At 39.6% G+C, this 15339-nt stretch overlaps 1 protein-coding gene across 1 annotated transcript in view; it reads left to right on the plus strand.

The window, feature by feature from the left end:
* slc6a3 (solute carrier family 6 member 3) overlaps positions 1-12207 on the plus strand; it is a 39546-nt gene extending 27339 nt beyond the window's left edge. Inside the window, exons 9-14 of the mRNA XM_059945767.1 lie at positions 511-639; positions 896-995; positions 3666-3766; positions 7264-7431; positions 10500-10571; positions 11320-12207. Coding sequence (XP_059801750.1) covers positions 511-639; positions 896-995; positions 3666-3766; positions 7264-7431; positions 10500-10571; positions 11320-11343 — 594 coding nt within the window. The 3' untranslated portion in view covers positions 11344-12207. The remainder of the gene's footprint in view (positions 1-510; positions 640-895; positions 996-3665; positions 3767-7263; positions 7432-10499; positions 10572-11319) is intronic.
* The last annotated feature ends 3132 nt before the right edge of the window (positions 12208-15339 follow it).

The following is a 15339-nucleotide window of genomic DNA, read 5'->3' on the forward strand; positions in this document are numbered from 1 at the left end:
CCCTTTGAGCCATGCCTTGCAACCCCCAACAAACCAGATTAGCCCTAACCTAATCACGGGGCAATTTACCTACTAACCTACCTGGTACGTCTTTGGACTGTGGGAGGAAACTGGAGCACCTGGAGAAAGCCCATGCATTCCTCGGGGAGGACCCACAGACTCCTCACCTCACAGAACAGCATCAGAACCTTGAACTCTGGAACGCCCCGAGCTGTAATAGCATTTCACTAATGACTACACTGCTGTGGCATGCTGTATTTTGTGGAAGTTGATCTGTGGAATTCTCTGCCCAGCAAAACAATAGAGGCTACCTTCCCTAAGTCATCAATGCAGTCAGACCTCGATCACTTTAGGTCTGAAGTTTCAGCATCTGATAGAAGATCTGCAGTAATTATGCAAATACTGTATAATAAACTAAAACAGCATTATTATATATCTATTCATCAATTTGAAAAAAAATACACATTCCAAGAACCTACAGTCCTAATGATGTTTTTCCTGTTCCTACAGATGGGCGGCATGGAATCAGTGATCACAGGAGTGATTGATGAATTCAAGTTCCTGCGTAACCACAGGGAGATCTTCACGCTTTTTATCATTATAATTACCTTTCTAGTGTCTCTCTTCTGTATAACTGATGTAGGTCACGTTTTTAAAAGATTGTTTTTGAGAATGACAAGTTTAACAGAGCTCCTGGTAGCCATACTCATTATTGTTTAATAAAATTAATGCACGGTATTACAAGAATGCGACAGCTTAGGTGAATGTTACCACTGTGGTTTTAAACTTTACATGATTTGATAGTGATCCTTTGTTGATATTTCTTTTAAGTGATTTTTATCTGTTGTATGTATAATCTGTTGTTACTTGTTTCCGGAATGTCTTTCATTTCTAGGGTGGAATCTACGTGTTCACCTTATTAGACAAGTTTGCAGCAGAGACGTCCATTCTGTTTGGAGTGCTAATGGAAACTATTGGAGTGGCTTGGTTTTATGGTAAGTAAATTCTGACCAGCCAATGTATTTTGGTCTATTGTAATTTTGGTCTATTTCAATTGTGGTTTACTGATAACTGTTTGTTCATCTTTAGTTAAAGCCTAAAGGCACACACTCAGCGATTCAGGAACATCCTCTTCCCCTCCACCAGCCAATCCCTAAATGGACATTCAATCCATGAATGCTACTTCACTAGTTTTTTTCCCCTCTTTTTTTGCATGATTTATCTTAATTTAACAATTCAACATAAATATTGTGTATATATATATATATATATATATATATATATATATATATATATATACATATATATATATATATATATATATATATGTAGCCTCCATGCTCCCAGTTGACCCCCATTCGCCTAGGGTGAACCACCGTCGCCCCGCCAATAATGTAATACCTCGGTGTAAATAAGGTGTAATATCCCCCCAGTACACGCTCACAATATAAATACCAGACAATATCCAAAAGCAAGTAAATAATTGCAGTTTTATAGTTATTTCTTAGTGATGGGTTAGTAGAAACAGATAACCTAAAGGCGCCAAAGTAATGATCAGTTTGTGCACATATTTTAATACGTTGGAGCTCACACTTCCGGTTCCTTCCACAATGACCTTCCGAGCCTTCGGCCACCGTCTGAACCGCCGACGTCCAGTATCTGTCGCTCCGGAACCGCTGCCCGCTCCACACGTCCCTCCTCCTCGCTCTCCTCCTGAAAAAGACAGTGAACGCCCGCTCAGCTTACACAGACAAGACAGCATAACATTTCTCCATTGGTTATGTTCCCCCTTATCAATAGCCATAACCCAAACCCAGACACAGAATCCCATTACAGCATTACAGAGAGGCCATTTCAATATAACAATACAGAGAAGCCATTTTGTTAGCCTGAACAGTTAATTCTACGGTTACTGTTACTGAGAACCCCACATACATTTACTGTAGTTCATTATTTTCTGTATTTATCATATATTGCATTGTACTGCTGCCGCTAAGTTAACAAATTTCATGACATATGCAGGTGGCGTTAAACCTGACTCTGATTCTGATTCCGAAATCAACCATTAGTCAATGCAGCATAAGGCAAGGTAGTTCCGAGCTCTGCTATGTCCCCTCCTCATCTGTAATCTCTTGTAAGGCATCGTACTGAAAGCTCCTATATTAGTGAATTAAAATATTTGTAGTTTCTGAACAAGTGAGGAAAGCGCTTTTTAAAACTGATCTCTCCAATATATTAAGTTGCATAATCCATAGGTTCTTGCAGCCAGGCATTGTGTGCAGCCAATGATTAGATATCTTGCATCAATTATTTGTTTTATGCTTATCTTAACTGGAATTGGCTGGCAGCCCCTCAGAATCCCTTTAACATAAGAAGTTAGGGGCATTCAATGGTAACTCCATCTGCAAAATCTCTCACTCTGTGCTTTCATTGAAATCACAGGACAATAACAATGAACTTACTGACCTGTAGATGCTCCACACTCATGCGTTGTCGTGGAAGGGGAAACTTAGTGGCTTAGAAACTCAGACGCTCAGTTTTGGGTTTTCTTTCTCAAAGTGAAACATGATTGTGAATGTTTCTGGGTCTACAACAGCTGAGAAATTTAGAATTAGTCTACACAACTTTGATGCTCCTCTGGTCGGGATTTACCCTTGAATGCCCAATGAGATTCCTATGCAGTTGTGCCAAGGAAGATCCCCTGTGCAACATCCTTTATGGCACATTGCAAAGGAAAAATGGCTCATTTGTCCTGGGACCAATCACCATTGGGCATTTCTGAACAAGCACAGCCTTTGCACCATTTCACTTGATTGGAACCTGACTGACGTAAATCTCTTACAGATGGGGAAGGTGTTGGAGTAGGATGTTCCCAGATTACCATCATAGTGATGGTATGTAGTGTGCTGCCACATCATCTACACATACATCAAGAAAAGCTAGCTAAAAAAAAGATTATTTATTTAGTCTTTACAAAAATTTTACGAGTGGAGTTTTAGATCTCAGATTTTTGTTGGTGATAATTAATGAAATCCATAAGGGTGAAGTTCTGTTACCTGAACTGTTGTAAGATGGCGACCTCATGCACCTTCATTTTAACACTCAGGTTCTCATCTCCAGTCTCATGTCTGAAACCCTGATCATTAACCTCTTTGCGACCACATCACTCCTGTCTCAGCTTGCTCACTAATGCAATTCCACTCTGGTCACTGTCCCATCCGCAGGAGAACATCATTCACTAGTAATGTTCATCACTTGGACCAAGATGTTCTGTGCATTGAACACTTCTGTTTATGGCTCTGATACATCACTATAGTGCAGTCAAGTCCACCTATTAAAATTTCCAGGCCACTGTCTCTGCTCATTAAGCATTCATCAGCTGCATTGGAGACAATATCTGCAGGACGTTTATTCCAGCTAGACAGTAGAATGTAGATTTTTCATAGTACAGCTGTATCACACTCTGCTTTAGCCAAGATGTACCGCATATGCTGCATTTAAATATTCAACAACAGGCATCACCTTATGATATTCCATTACAATGCAAGATGTTTGTTGAAATGAAAATGCCTATTCAGCTTAAGACTGATGATCAGTGGATTTTACAAGATACACCTGAGGAATAAACCGAAGCTTGTGTCAGAGATCATAAGTTTCTCTTCCAGGAGTTGATCGTTTCAGCAATGATATTGAAAAAATGATTGGTACAAGACCCGGCTTATATTGGAGACTGTGCTGGAAGTTTGTCAGCCCCTGCTTCCTTCTGGTGAGTCAAAAAGGAATCATGTCGAAGGGGAAGGTGGGGAGGCAAAAGGGGGTGGGATTGCTCTCTTGGTAAAAAAATGAAATCAGAAACTTAGAAAGAGCTGACATAGGATGGAAGGTGTAGAATCCTTGTGGGCAGAGTTAAGAAACTGCAAAGGTGAAAAAAAAAGCATGGTGGGAGTTAGATACATGCCTCTGAACTCTAGCCAGGATGTGCACTACAAACTACAACAGGAGATAGAAAAGGCATGTCAAAAGGGCAACGTCAGGATAGTCATGGAGGATTTCAACATTCAGGTAGATTGGGAAAATCAGGTGGAATATAAGAGGGAGAATTTGTAGAATGTCTACAAGATGTTTTGTTTAGAGCAGCTTGTAGTTGAGCCCACTAGGGGGAATCAGCTATTCTGGATTGGGTGTTGTGTAATGAACCAGAGTTAATTAAGGTAAAGGAACTTTTGGAGGCAGTGATCATAATATGAAGGATTCATCCTGCAGTTTAAGAGGGAGAAGATAAAGTCAGATGAATCAGTATTAAGAGTGGAGTAAAGGAAAATACAGAGGCACGAGAGAGGAGCTGGCCAAAGTTAATTAGAATGATTAGCAGAGATGACGGCAAAGGAGCAGTGGCTGGAATTTCTGGAAGCAATTTGGAAGGCATGGGTTAGAGACGTCCCAAAGAAGAATGATGCAAACATGGTTGAGAAGGGAAATCAAAGCCAACATAAAAGCCAAAGAGAGAGCATATAATAGAGCGAAAATATGGGATGGAAACCAAAATTTTGGCATGTTCCAACCTGGAACTTAATAAGAGATTCTTTGGGATTCTGGGCTTGCTATCTTCACTGCAAGTATTGATAAATTAATTATTAAACACATGCACAATTCCCCTACATAATTTTATTAGTGTTAACTGTTTAAGGTACCCATAGAGCTCCTGATCCAGTATTACAGTAAACATGTTTTATTGATTTGATATCCATTGGAAATTTATTTTCATGCTCCCTTTTGTGGTTATTACAATTACCAGTCTGGCCATTCTCCTCTGACCTCTCTCATTAACAAGGTGTTTTCACCCACTAAACAGCTTTTTAAAGTATTTTTTTTTTCATTTGTTTTTCACACCATTCTCTGCAAACTCTAGGGACTGCTGTGTGTGAAACAGGACATCACCAGTTTTTGAGATACTCAAACCACCCTGTCTGGCACCAGTAATCATTCCATGGTCAAAGTCACTGAGATCACATTTCTTCCCCATTCTGATGTTTGGTCTGAACATTTGACCATGTCTGCATGCTTTTATGCATTGATTTCCTGCCATATGACTGGCTGATTAGATATCTGTATTAATGAGCAGGTGTACCTTATAAAGTGGCCATATTCTTCACAAAATTAATGACTTCTTTTCCCTGCACACTCAATTACCTTCCTCAACACATTCAACTTCACACAGTTTATACTCATGTGCCAGAAAATAACTGTTAATGTTTAAATGTCTCTTTGATCCACATAAGGTACAAGTGTCTTGTACATCTGCTCCGAATTGTAGGAAAGATGTCAACAAAATAGAGAGAGTACAGAGGAAATTTAATAGAATGTTACCTGGGTTTCAGCACCTAAGTTACAGAGAAAGGTTGAACAAGTTAGGTCTTTATTCTTTGGAGCGTAGAAGGTTGAGGTGGGGACTTGGTAGAGGTGTTTAAAATTATGAGGGGGATAGACAAAGTTGACATGGATAGGCTTTTTCCATTGAGAGTAGGGGAGATTCAAACAAGAGGACATGAGTTGAGAGTTAAGGGGCAAAAGTTTAGGGGTAACACGAGGGGGCACTTCTTTATTCAGAGAGTGGTAGCTGTGTGGAACAAGCTTCCAGTAGAAGTGGTAGAGGCAGGTTTGATTTTGCCATTTAAAAAAAAATTGGATAGGTATATGGACAGGAAAGGAATGGAGGATTATGGGCTGAGTGCAGGTAGGTGGGACTAGGTGAGAGTAAGCGTTGGGCACGGACTAGAAGAGCTGAGATGGCCTGTTTATGTGCCGTAATTATTACATGGTTATATGGTTATACAAGTGCCTGCATCAGACAATTGCCAACTGTAAATGCCATTGATATATTACAAAACTCAAGGTTTTAATTTCTAGATGTTAAAATAAATATAAGTTTCAATTATACTTTTTTCAGAGTTTAATTTTCACTGAATTTAATTTAATGCTGTGCTTATAATGCATTGTATTTATGAACACCCTGTGCACCCATTTCTATAAAAGCAAATTTCAATTTAACACCTGGCCCCATATTTACTATTGTGGCAATTCTTCCTACATTGCAAAACAAGGATTGCTAAACTATGCAGGTACTTTTCATAAAAGATCTTGTAGTATTTTAATGTTGCTCCCAAAATATTGTTCTTGATGCACCTTTAGAATGAACAGCTGCTGCAGTGGAGACCAGATGTGGAGCTGTGAAAAGCTTAAAAAAAACTCAATGTGGCCTAAAGTGCATTGATTTTTCAGATTATGTTTGGTGGGTAGAGGGTATGTTAAAAGTGCAAATGCTTTCAGTAGGTAGAATAGGTAAGCACAGTGTCATGACAACCAAACAATTGTTCTTGACCTGTAAATCTTCCTTGCACTGCCATTTGCAAAGGTAATGAGCAGCTGTTCTGTTTCTTGGGTGACCAAATCCATAACAGGTCTTTGGTGCCCTTCAAGCTTACAGAAGCTCCCCAAATCCTGAAAAGACCCTGTACATACTGTCCACTGCAAGGACGTTGCCAGGACTCAAGGGTCTAAGTTAAAGGAAGAGACGTTTTCCTTGGAGTGTTAGAAGTGATCTTATAGATAAGTATAAAATTGAGGGGCACAGATAGTGTGAATTTACTTGGTCTTTTTCCCAGTTCTGGATGATCTAGAATTAGAGGGCATAGATTTAAGGTGAAAGGGAAAAGATTTAATAGACATTTGAGAGACTTTTTTTTTCAAAGGGTATTACATATACAGAATGAGCTGCCTGAGGAAGTGGTTGAGGCAGGGACTAATATGGGATATATTAATATTGTTTCAATGCTGCTGGATCCAAATCTCACAATTCTACCCAACAGCATTATAGGACTATCTTCAACAGAAGGACTCGATCGTTCTCTGTCACTTTCCCTCCAGTGATTAGATTGATCAACAATTGCTGGCTATTTGTTCAGATGCCAGAAATTAAACATTATATTAGCATTGACTGTAGTTAGTGGCTTTAACACGGACAGAGAAGGTTTTGATTAATAACGCAAAAGTTTTTGGAGCAACATTCACAAAATGTTTGATGAACTCAGCAAATCAAGCAGCGTCGATGAAGGGGAATAAACAGTTGAAATCTTGATCAGAAATATCTTGTGTGTCTCTCAAGATTTCCAGCAGCTGTAGAATCTCTTGTATTTATCAAAGGTATAGAGTCTGTTTGACAACTGCTTTCTCTTTCCCTCTTTTCTGGCCGCTTATTACATCAAGTTTGTTGTGGTCATTAGCATTTCAACATTTAAAGCCCCAGAATATGACAATTACATCTTTCCAGACTGGGCCAATGTAATTGGATGGTGTATTGCTGTATCTTCAATGGCACTTGTACCCATTTATGCTGTGTACAAGTGTGTCAGTCTGCGTGGATCTCTGCGTGAGGTGAGTACACTTGTAAAGTACTATTGATTAGTTTGCAAATAACTTTTTGTTCTCACAGTAGGTTTTTAAATGATATATTCTGCAGCTGGTTTCTCCTAAACTTTGTCTGAATCTGGATGGGAAATTAGATAAGGCTGAAAGAGCGGTGCAACTCAGAATCCTTTTAAACAGTTTAATGATACTTGACCAAATGCTATAGATAAAATAAAAGCACTACAGTCAACAAAGAAGGGGCTGAAGAATGGCAGATGGAACTTAATGCAGACCAGTGTGAGGTGTTGGAGGACAATCCAGGGTAGGACATACAGAGTGAACTGAGGAATATGGAAGAACAGAGGAATCTGGGAATACAGTTCCACAATTCCTTGAAAGTTGCATCACAGGTCGATAAAATCGTAAAGAGAGCATGTGGCACATTGGCCTTCATAAGTCAAAGTTCTGGAGTTGGGATGTTACATTGAAGTTGTACAAAATATTGGAGAGGCCTAATTTGGAGTATTGTGTGCAGTTCTGTTCACCTTCCTACAGGGAAGATTGAAAAAGTACAGAGAAAATTTACAAGATATTGCTGGGTCTTGACAACGTGGGTCAAAGGGCAAGGTTTAATAGGGTAGGAATTTATACTCTGGCGCATAGGAGAATGAGGGGAGATTTAATAGAGGCGCAACTTGAGGAGGGACTCAGAGGGTGGTGTAGGTGTGGAATGAGCTGCCAGCAGAAGTGATGGATGGGGGTTCAATTTCAACATTTAAGAGAAAATTGGAGGGGTGTGGTATGGAGATTCAGGTCAATGGACTAGGCTGAATAATATTGTGTCAGAACTAAATGGGCCAAAGGGCCCGTTTCTGCACTGTACTGTTCTGATAGTATATGAAATTATGTAAGGTTTAATATGGAAATTGAAAATTAACATCAGGGTAGTATATGGTGATGTGTACTTTGATAATAAATTCACTTTGAACTTTTGATATTGTTGTGAATAATTGCATGATAATAGGACCCATATATGCTCTACCTAACACATTAACACTTCAGTGCAGCTGCTGGTCCCTCTCTCCCTCTAGGGGTCGATCCTGTTTGCAGCTACCCTTTTAACTCTAAACATTACTTCTTCTCCAAGTCTGGTTAACATTGGTTAGAACACCAAGACTCCCACTCTGTCTCTGGTTCCTTGCACTAACAAACCAAAGGCCACCACTTCACTAAAATGAATCAAACTGTATAAACTCAGTTAATGTTTTATATCTCCCACAATAAGACTAGATTAAAATTACAACTGTTCTTGAAGATCCTGGGAGTAAATTTTATCTTTGAGCTTTTTGGTGTTTGGATCTATTTGGTACAAAAGTAGAAATATGCACTGGGTCAGTCAGCTATAATTGTTCAAGAAGAGTTTAAACAAATACACTTAGTGAGGAAATGTTACGGAGTCTGAAGTGTAAAGAAAAACTTTGCATGCACTTAAAAAGAAATTCATTTTCCTTACCACTCCTCCAGAACTACTCGAGAACAAAACATAATCACAGGAGAGTAACTCCAGGTCATTCAAACGCCTTTCTTTGCACCGAGCTCAAAAGTATGTCTGAGGGACTCAGATGAGCTTCCAAATTCCTGGACAGAGTTTAAGTGTAATATCCATCTAAGAGAACAAAGGAGAATGCATTTTTATTTTACCATACTACATTTTAATTTGTGATAGGAAATTATCTCAGTGTAACAAAGTTATAGAATTGTAAATTTTACTTATGCAAATGAATTTGAATACAACATTTACTTTAGCACACACACAAAATTCGAGTACTTTTATCATAGACATTGGCCTCTTTTGTTGCCAAATTCCGGATATATATTGCCAGCATTTATTAAACATTAGTAAGTACTGTAAGCATTTTATTGGAAAAATGAAGAATATTTTGCACTAGAACTCCCGACTGGTACAGAAATATCTGAAACTGTTTAACAAGACAGTATACCAAGAATGGTCATCAAGCAAGAAAAGATTAGTGTAAAAAAATCTTGAGAGAGAAAGATAGAATATCTTTCTATCTTAGGAAGTACCTGTGACAGTATTCAATGTGATAGTTGAAGATATAGAGAAAGGGAAAAAGAAATGAATGATCCACACCAGAGCATGAAGATTAAAGATGACTGCTAAATTGTTGGAGACATCTGAAGTCATTTCAGGAGCCTGAAGAAATGAAGGGAATGGAAATACAGTGCTTTAGTGCAGATAGAGATATAGGTTGCAGCAGTTTGGGTTTGGTGCACAAATCAAATAATAAGGACACAGATTGGACAGAAAAGATTATTGTTAAAATAAATAGACTTGCTGATGGTATTGAGGAAAATGAGTTTGTGGTCTTGAACAATCGAAGACCATAAGCCAGGAGTGACGGCACAAAGGTGTCACAAAAGAGCCCAGGGTAACAGTGAGAGAGGGGGTAACATAAATATTGCAGCTTAAGAAATGGATATAAACAAACTGGGCTGTTGTTTATTTGCAAGGTAGAAAATTAAAATGGAAGACTTGCATAGGATACACAAGCTTATAAGAGTCACACACAAAAAATGCTGGAACTCAGCAGGCCAGGCAGCACCTATGGAGGAGGGTGAGCAGTCGACGTTTCAGGCTGAGACCCTTCATCAGTGTTGCTTGGTTTTCCAGCATCTGCAGAACTTTTTTGTTTTGAAGTTTATAAGGGTATCATGCAGATCAGAGTGACACACTATATTTGTTGCTGCCACAAAACAATTTCTTAACATATGCCATTGATAATAAACCTGATTCTGATTCTAGTTAGAGAGGCTCAGCATATAAAGATAACTTGTCAAGGTCACTATGAGTAGCCAAGCTATGTCAAAATAGAAAGTATGATCAGTGGAGACGCTATCACTAAATACTGAATGTAGGTGGGCAAGAGGACAACTGAATTTGGACGAATGAGCAGGATTCTGAAAAATAAATTCCCTAAGCATTGTAATGTAATCAGTGTAGATGGACAATGTTTTTTTGTATTATCTATGATGTACGTAAATAGTAACGCTTGAAAATGTGTTAATCTTTTCAGAAGTTAGCAATTGCAATTACATCTGAGACGGACCGTCACCTGGTGGAAGATGGTGAAGCCCACCAGTTCACTGTGAGTAACAAATGGATCACAGAAAAGTCAACAACCTCTCTACCCATTCCCTACTTTGTTCTTTCTCACATCACCATCCCCCGGTCCCAACTTGTCCTATCACCCTTCATCCTATTCCTTCCCCTACACACCCCCTATTCCTTTACCGTCCACTCCATCTCTCCTCCTTGTACCTAATTCCCTCATCTGCCCCCAGTCCCTTCCCCTACCTCTCACCCTCTTCCTCCCCCACCCACCAAACCTTCCCCCTCCTCGTCCTTTTCCCACCATTTCTCCCTTTTCCATATTTCCCATTTTTCCCTCTTCACATACCATGCCTTTTCCATCCTCCCCTTGTCTCTTATGCCTTTCCCCATTCCCGTTCCTTTCCTTTCATTTTCTTCTTCCCCCATGTACCTTTCCCCTCCCTTTCACTTTCTCTTTCCCCTCTCCCCCACCATCCCTCTTACTCCTCCCTTCCTCTGTTCCTCCTAATCTCCCCCCACCCATCCCTTTCCCCTACCATCCCATTTACTCCTCCCCTTCCTCTATTCCTCACCCTCTCCCCCACCCATCTCTTCCCGCCCCACCTCCTCTTCCCCCTCCATTTCTTCTCCTTCCTCTTCCCCCTTCCTTCTCCCCATCCCTACTCCATCCCTTCCCCCTCCCCACTCCTCTTCTCCCCCTCTGTCCCTTTCCCCTTCCTCCTACCACCACCCAAAAGCTGTCACCCTACCTAGCATTAAGAGTAATTTTCCTCTCTCAACAGCTGCACCACTGGCTCACGGTCTGACTGCCTGAGGCAGAGGCTAACAACACAAGAGTAACTCTGAAAGGGGCAGAATGAAAGCCTTCACCCTTCACTAACTGAGTTAGGACAAAATAGCTCAGAAAGTTGTACTTAAACTGTGGTACATGTTCTGTAAGTGATGCTACATATAGTGTGCAAAAGGGCATTCTTCTATTTCTTTGACATTGGTAACAGCATCAGTCAAAGGAGATTGCAACTTAGATCCATCTTCCATAGGCCATCACCCCATTGTTGCATTGAGAATATTAATTATTATATTTAACTTGCCCACCACAAATTGAATACGACCATTGGCTTTCCTTGTAGTTCATATGTACGTCTACTGGAAGTCCAGATATTAGATCTTAAAGTATAAGCTTAATCATTAATGAACTCTCTTTGCAGCATTCTTACATTTGGGCAGGAGATTGTGGGTTCTACTTCCATTCTAGACTGTAACTATTAGTCATTATGATTTGTGTATGGCTCTCTCTCAAATAAAATACTAAACCGAGGCCCTACTTGTGTTCTCAAGTGGATTAGGTCCAAACCCACAGCCACATTGCAAAATTCTCCCCAAAGGATAAATCATGAGGAAGGATGCCAGTCAATATCATTAAACCAGCTAATTTCACCATTGCTCCAAGCAAATTGGCAGCTACATTAATACAATAACTACATTGCAAGAGTATTTCATTAGCCCATGGACTATCAACAATTGTCAAGGAAGGTGCTATATAAATGCAAGAATTTTTGTTTTAGTTTTTAGTTCAATGTTTTATCGACCTCAAGCTTCAAAATACTGAGATTCTATGATGAAAGGCTCAATAACTGTTCTGTCACAGACGTCCAAAGTTCATGACCATCCTAACCAGGCAGCTAGTATTTACACATTAAAAGCAGAGAAAGTGCATCTTTATTTACATTTAGAATTATTTTAATCAGCATCAGGATGCTGAAAAAGACTGTTAGCTTTATAAATATTTGTTAAATCAATGTTTCTCACATGCTGTTTCACAAGTGATCATAAATCATTTTTAATGAGTCTCTTAAATAGGAAATATCTGACCAATCATTATAACAAAAAAAATTAACTCTTTCACTGATAGCGCAAAAGCACCTAAGTGATCAACTTAGAAAAGTTAGCTTTTGTGAGTTTTAGTGCTTGAGACTACTAAAAGGGAGTAGCCTTTAAATCCATTTGCGTAATACTTCATATGTTTAATATTCCAATATAACAATCATGTCCATGTAAGTTTGTCTCTCCAACAGCTACAACCTTGATTTTCATGTAGAGACTGAGGCAAATGAAATTACCTTCTCCATGCACTTTTGGAACTTGCATCAGGCTGCCCTGCATACTCAACTGTGAGCACAACAGAACCAACATGATCTTACTAATGCAGGCAGGATAAGTGAATCATTTAGTTTGGTTTTCACAAACCAGATCTGTAACTTAAACCCCCAGTGAAAATGCCAAGACCATTTCAGTGCTGTTTGTTCCCTTCCACATCCTTGTTCACTTCTCACCTCTAACATCCCGACCACAGCATCAGCCGCCATTCTCCTGTCGCTAAATGCTGTCCCCACTATGATTATGTCCAGCCACTCATGTCTGTACCCATCATTTTCCCCAGGCTATCCTCAGAGGATGGACAGACACATATTTCACTTACAAAATAAGCAACGACAAGACTGTTGCACTCAAGGCCTGAAATTGTCAACGGGAGACTGGCACCCCACTGCTACACACGCACAGCACCTTAACAGGTGCATCAGGATATTATCTCATCAAAGTTCAACAATATTATTGTAGACCATTACATTTACACAACTTTGTGAAGCAACTGAAAAGATGAAAGAGGTGTTCATTTCATATTGCTGAAAGCATACAGAATCCCAGACAAGATATCCCTGTTGAGCTCAAAAACATGCCATTCAGAAACATATATGTGAATGCACATCAAATGCATTCACAATTTTCCAATAACCAATGCCCCGCCATTGCCCATCCAGAGCAAGTAAAGTTCCAATCTAATTCCCTCCTGAATCTTCAAGCAAGTTCATTGTGCACACTAAATATGAACAAAGCTTTGCTGTTCCTAATGAAGTGCTTTCAGAATTCTTACCTTAAGGTGATCGTGCCTGTCTGTAAAGATGAAGAGACTCCAATACCACCCTATTCAATGTCTTTCAGTACAGACACAACAGGTATAGGGACATCCCAAACAAACACATGTTCACACGCTCAACCAAGGAGACACCAACAGGACAAAACCGAAGAGCAGCTGAGGTGCAAGTTTTCTGAGGTCAATTCAAAAAACGAAATTCAGCTGTAAATATAATTAGAGTAACAAACACAAAATGCTGGAGGAACTCAGCAGTCAGACAGCATCGATGGAGAGGAATAAACAGTTGATGTTTCGGGCTGAGGCCCATGGGTCTCAGTCTGAAACACTGACTCTTTATTCCTTTGCATAGATGTTGACTGACCTGCTAAATTCCTCTGGTATTTTGTGCTTGTTAATCTGGATTTCCAGCACCTGCAGAATCTCTTGTGCAAATAAGTTTACCTCTTTTTTGCTTATGGTAAATGTCTTAATGGTGGTGCCCTAAGAAGACTTGAATGCCATTGTGGATTACAAATAACTTTGGTTTGATGTGTGACTTGTATACATATCCAATTATCCTATGCTGAGTTTTTACTCTGATATGACATGGACTTCAGTGTCTTGAATATGTACAGTGTTTGCTGTCGGCTTTCCTTTTTTGTTCTGTTATCCAATTTAAACATCTCATTTATGAAACAGTAGTGAACAATGTCTTGTAATACTGAAAATCAACTTCAAAATAAACAATAATGATCTTGAAAACATTTCCAAAGTGTTGTGATTATACAATTTCATTGAATTGGTAGAAATGTCTTCACCACAGGCACAATTCTTGTATTTATGACAATTTATGCCAAGCGAGCTTCAGCCAACTGATTCCAGACCAACTATCAATGAACTATTTCCCCTAATTTTCACTAATCCCATTTTATTATCATCACACTCCCCTCAATTCTGCCAGATTTTAAGTTACCCTCACACTAGAAGCAATTAACAGTGACTCATCAACCTCCTAAATCACATCTCTTTAGGGCATGCGATGAAGTTACCCAGGGAAACCCATGCATTTGCAGGGAGAATGAGCAAACTCCTTGCAGATAACACCAGAGGTCCAGTTTGAACCCAGGCTAGTGGAGCAGTGTGATAGCAATGTACTGGTTGTGCCAGTTTCCATAAGACTATAAGATATTGGAGCAGAATTAGGCCATCATGGCTGATCCATTTTTCCTGTCAGCCCCAATCTCCTGCTTTCTTCCTATATCGCTTCATGCCCTGACCAATCAAGATCCTATCAACATCTGCCTTAAATATACATAAAGATTTGTCCTCCACAGCCATATGTGGCAACCAATTGCACAGATTCACTGCTCTCTGGCTAAAGAAATGTCTCCTCGTCAATGTTCACAAAAATTATTCCTAGATTGAATTGAGCATTTTGGCCATCAGACTAAGTGCTACATTCGGCACGAGCCAAACGCCACACATCATCACCTTCAGTGAAGCATGGTGGTGGTTGCATCATGCTGTGGGGGTGCTTCACTGCCCCAGGCCCAGGAAGGCTTGTGAAGGTACAGGGTAAAATGAATGCAATAAAATACAGGAAAATCATGGAAAAATACCTGATGCAGTCTGCAAGGGAACTGTAACTTGGGAGAAGATTTGTTTCCCAACAAGACTTAAAGCCAAAGCTAAACAGGAATGGCTTAAAAACAACAAAGTTAATGTCCTAGAGTGGCCAATTCAGAGTCCAGACCTCAGTCCAATTGAGAATGTGTGGCTGGACTTGAAAAGAGTTGTTCACTCACAAACCCCATGGACTCAGTAATACATGATACTGTATAGAAAAAAAATTGACTTAGTAATTATACATATGAAATAGTTAAGTAAA

This window comes from Hypanus sabinus, chromosome 20 (assembly GCF_030144855.1).
Source record: "Hypanus sabinus isolate sHypSab1 chromosome 20, sHypSab1.hap1, whole genome shotgun sequence".
Classification (NCBI taxonomy): domain Eukaryota; kingdom Metazoa; phylum Chordata; class Chondrichthyes; order Myliobatiformes; family Dasyatidae; genus Hypanus; species Hypanus sabinus.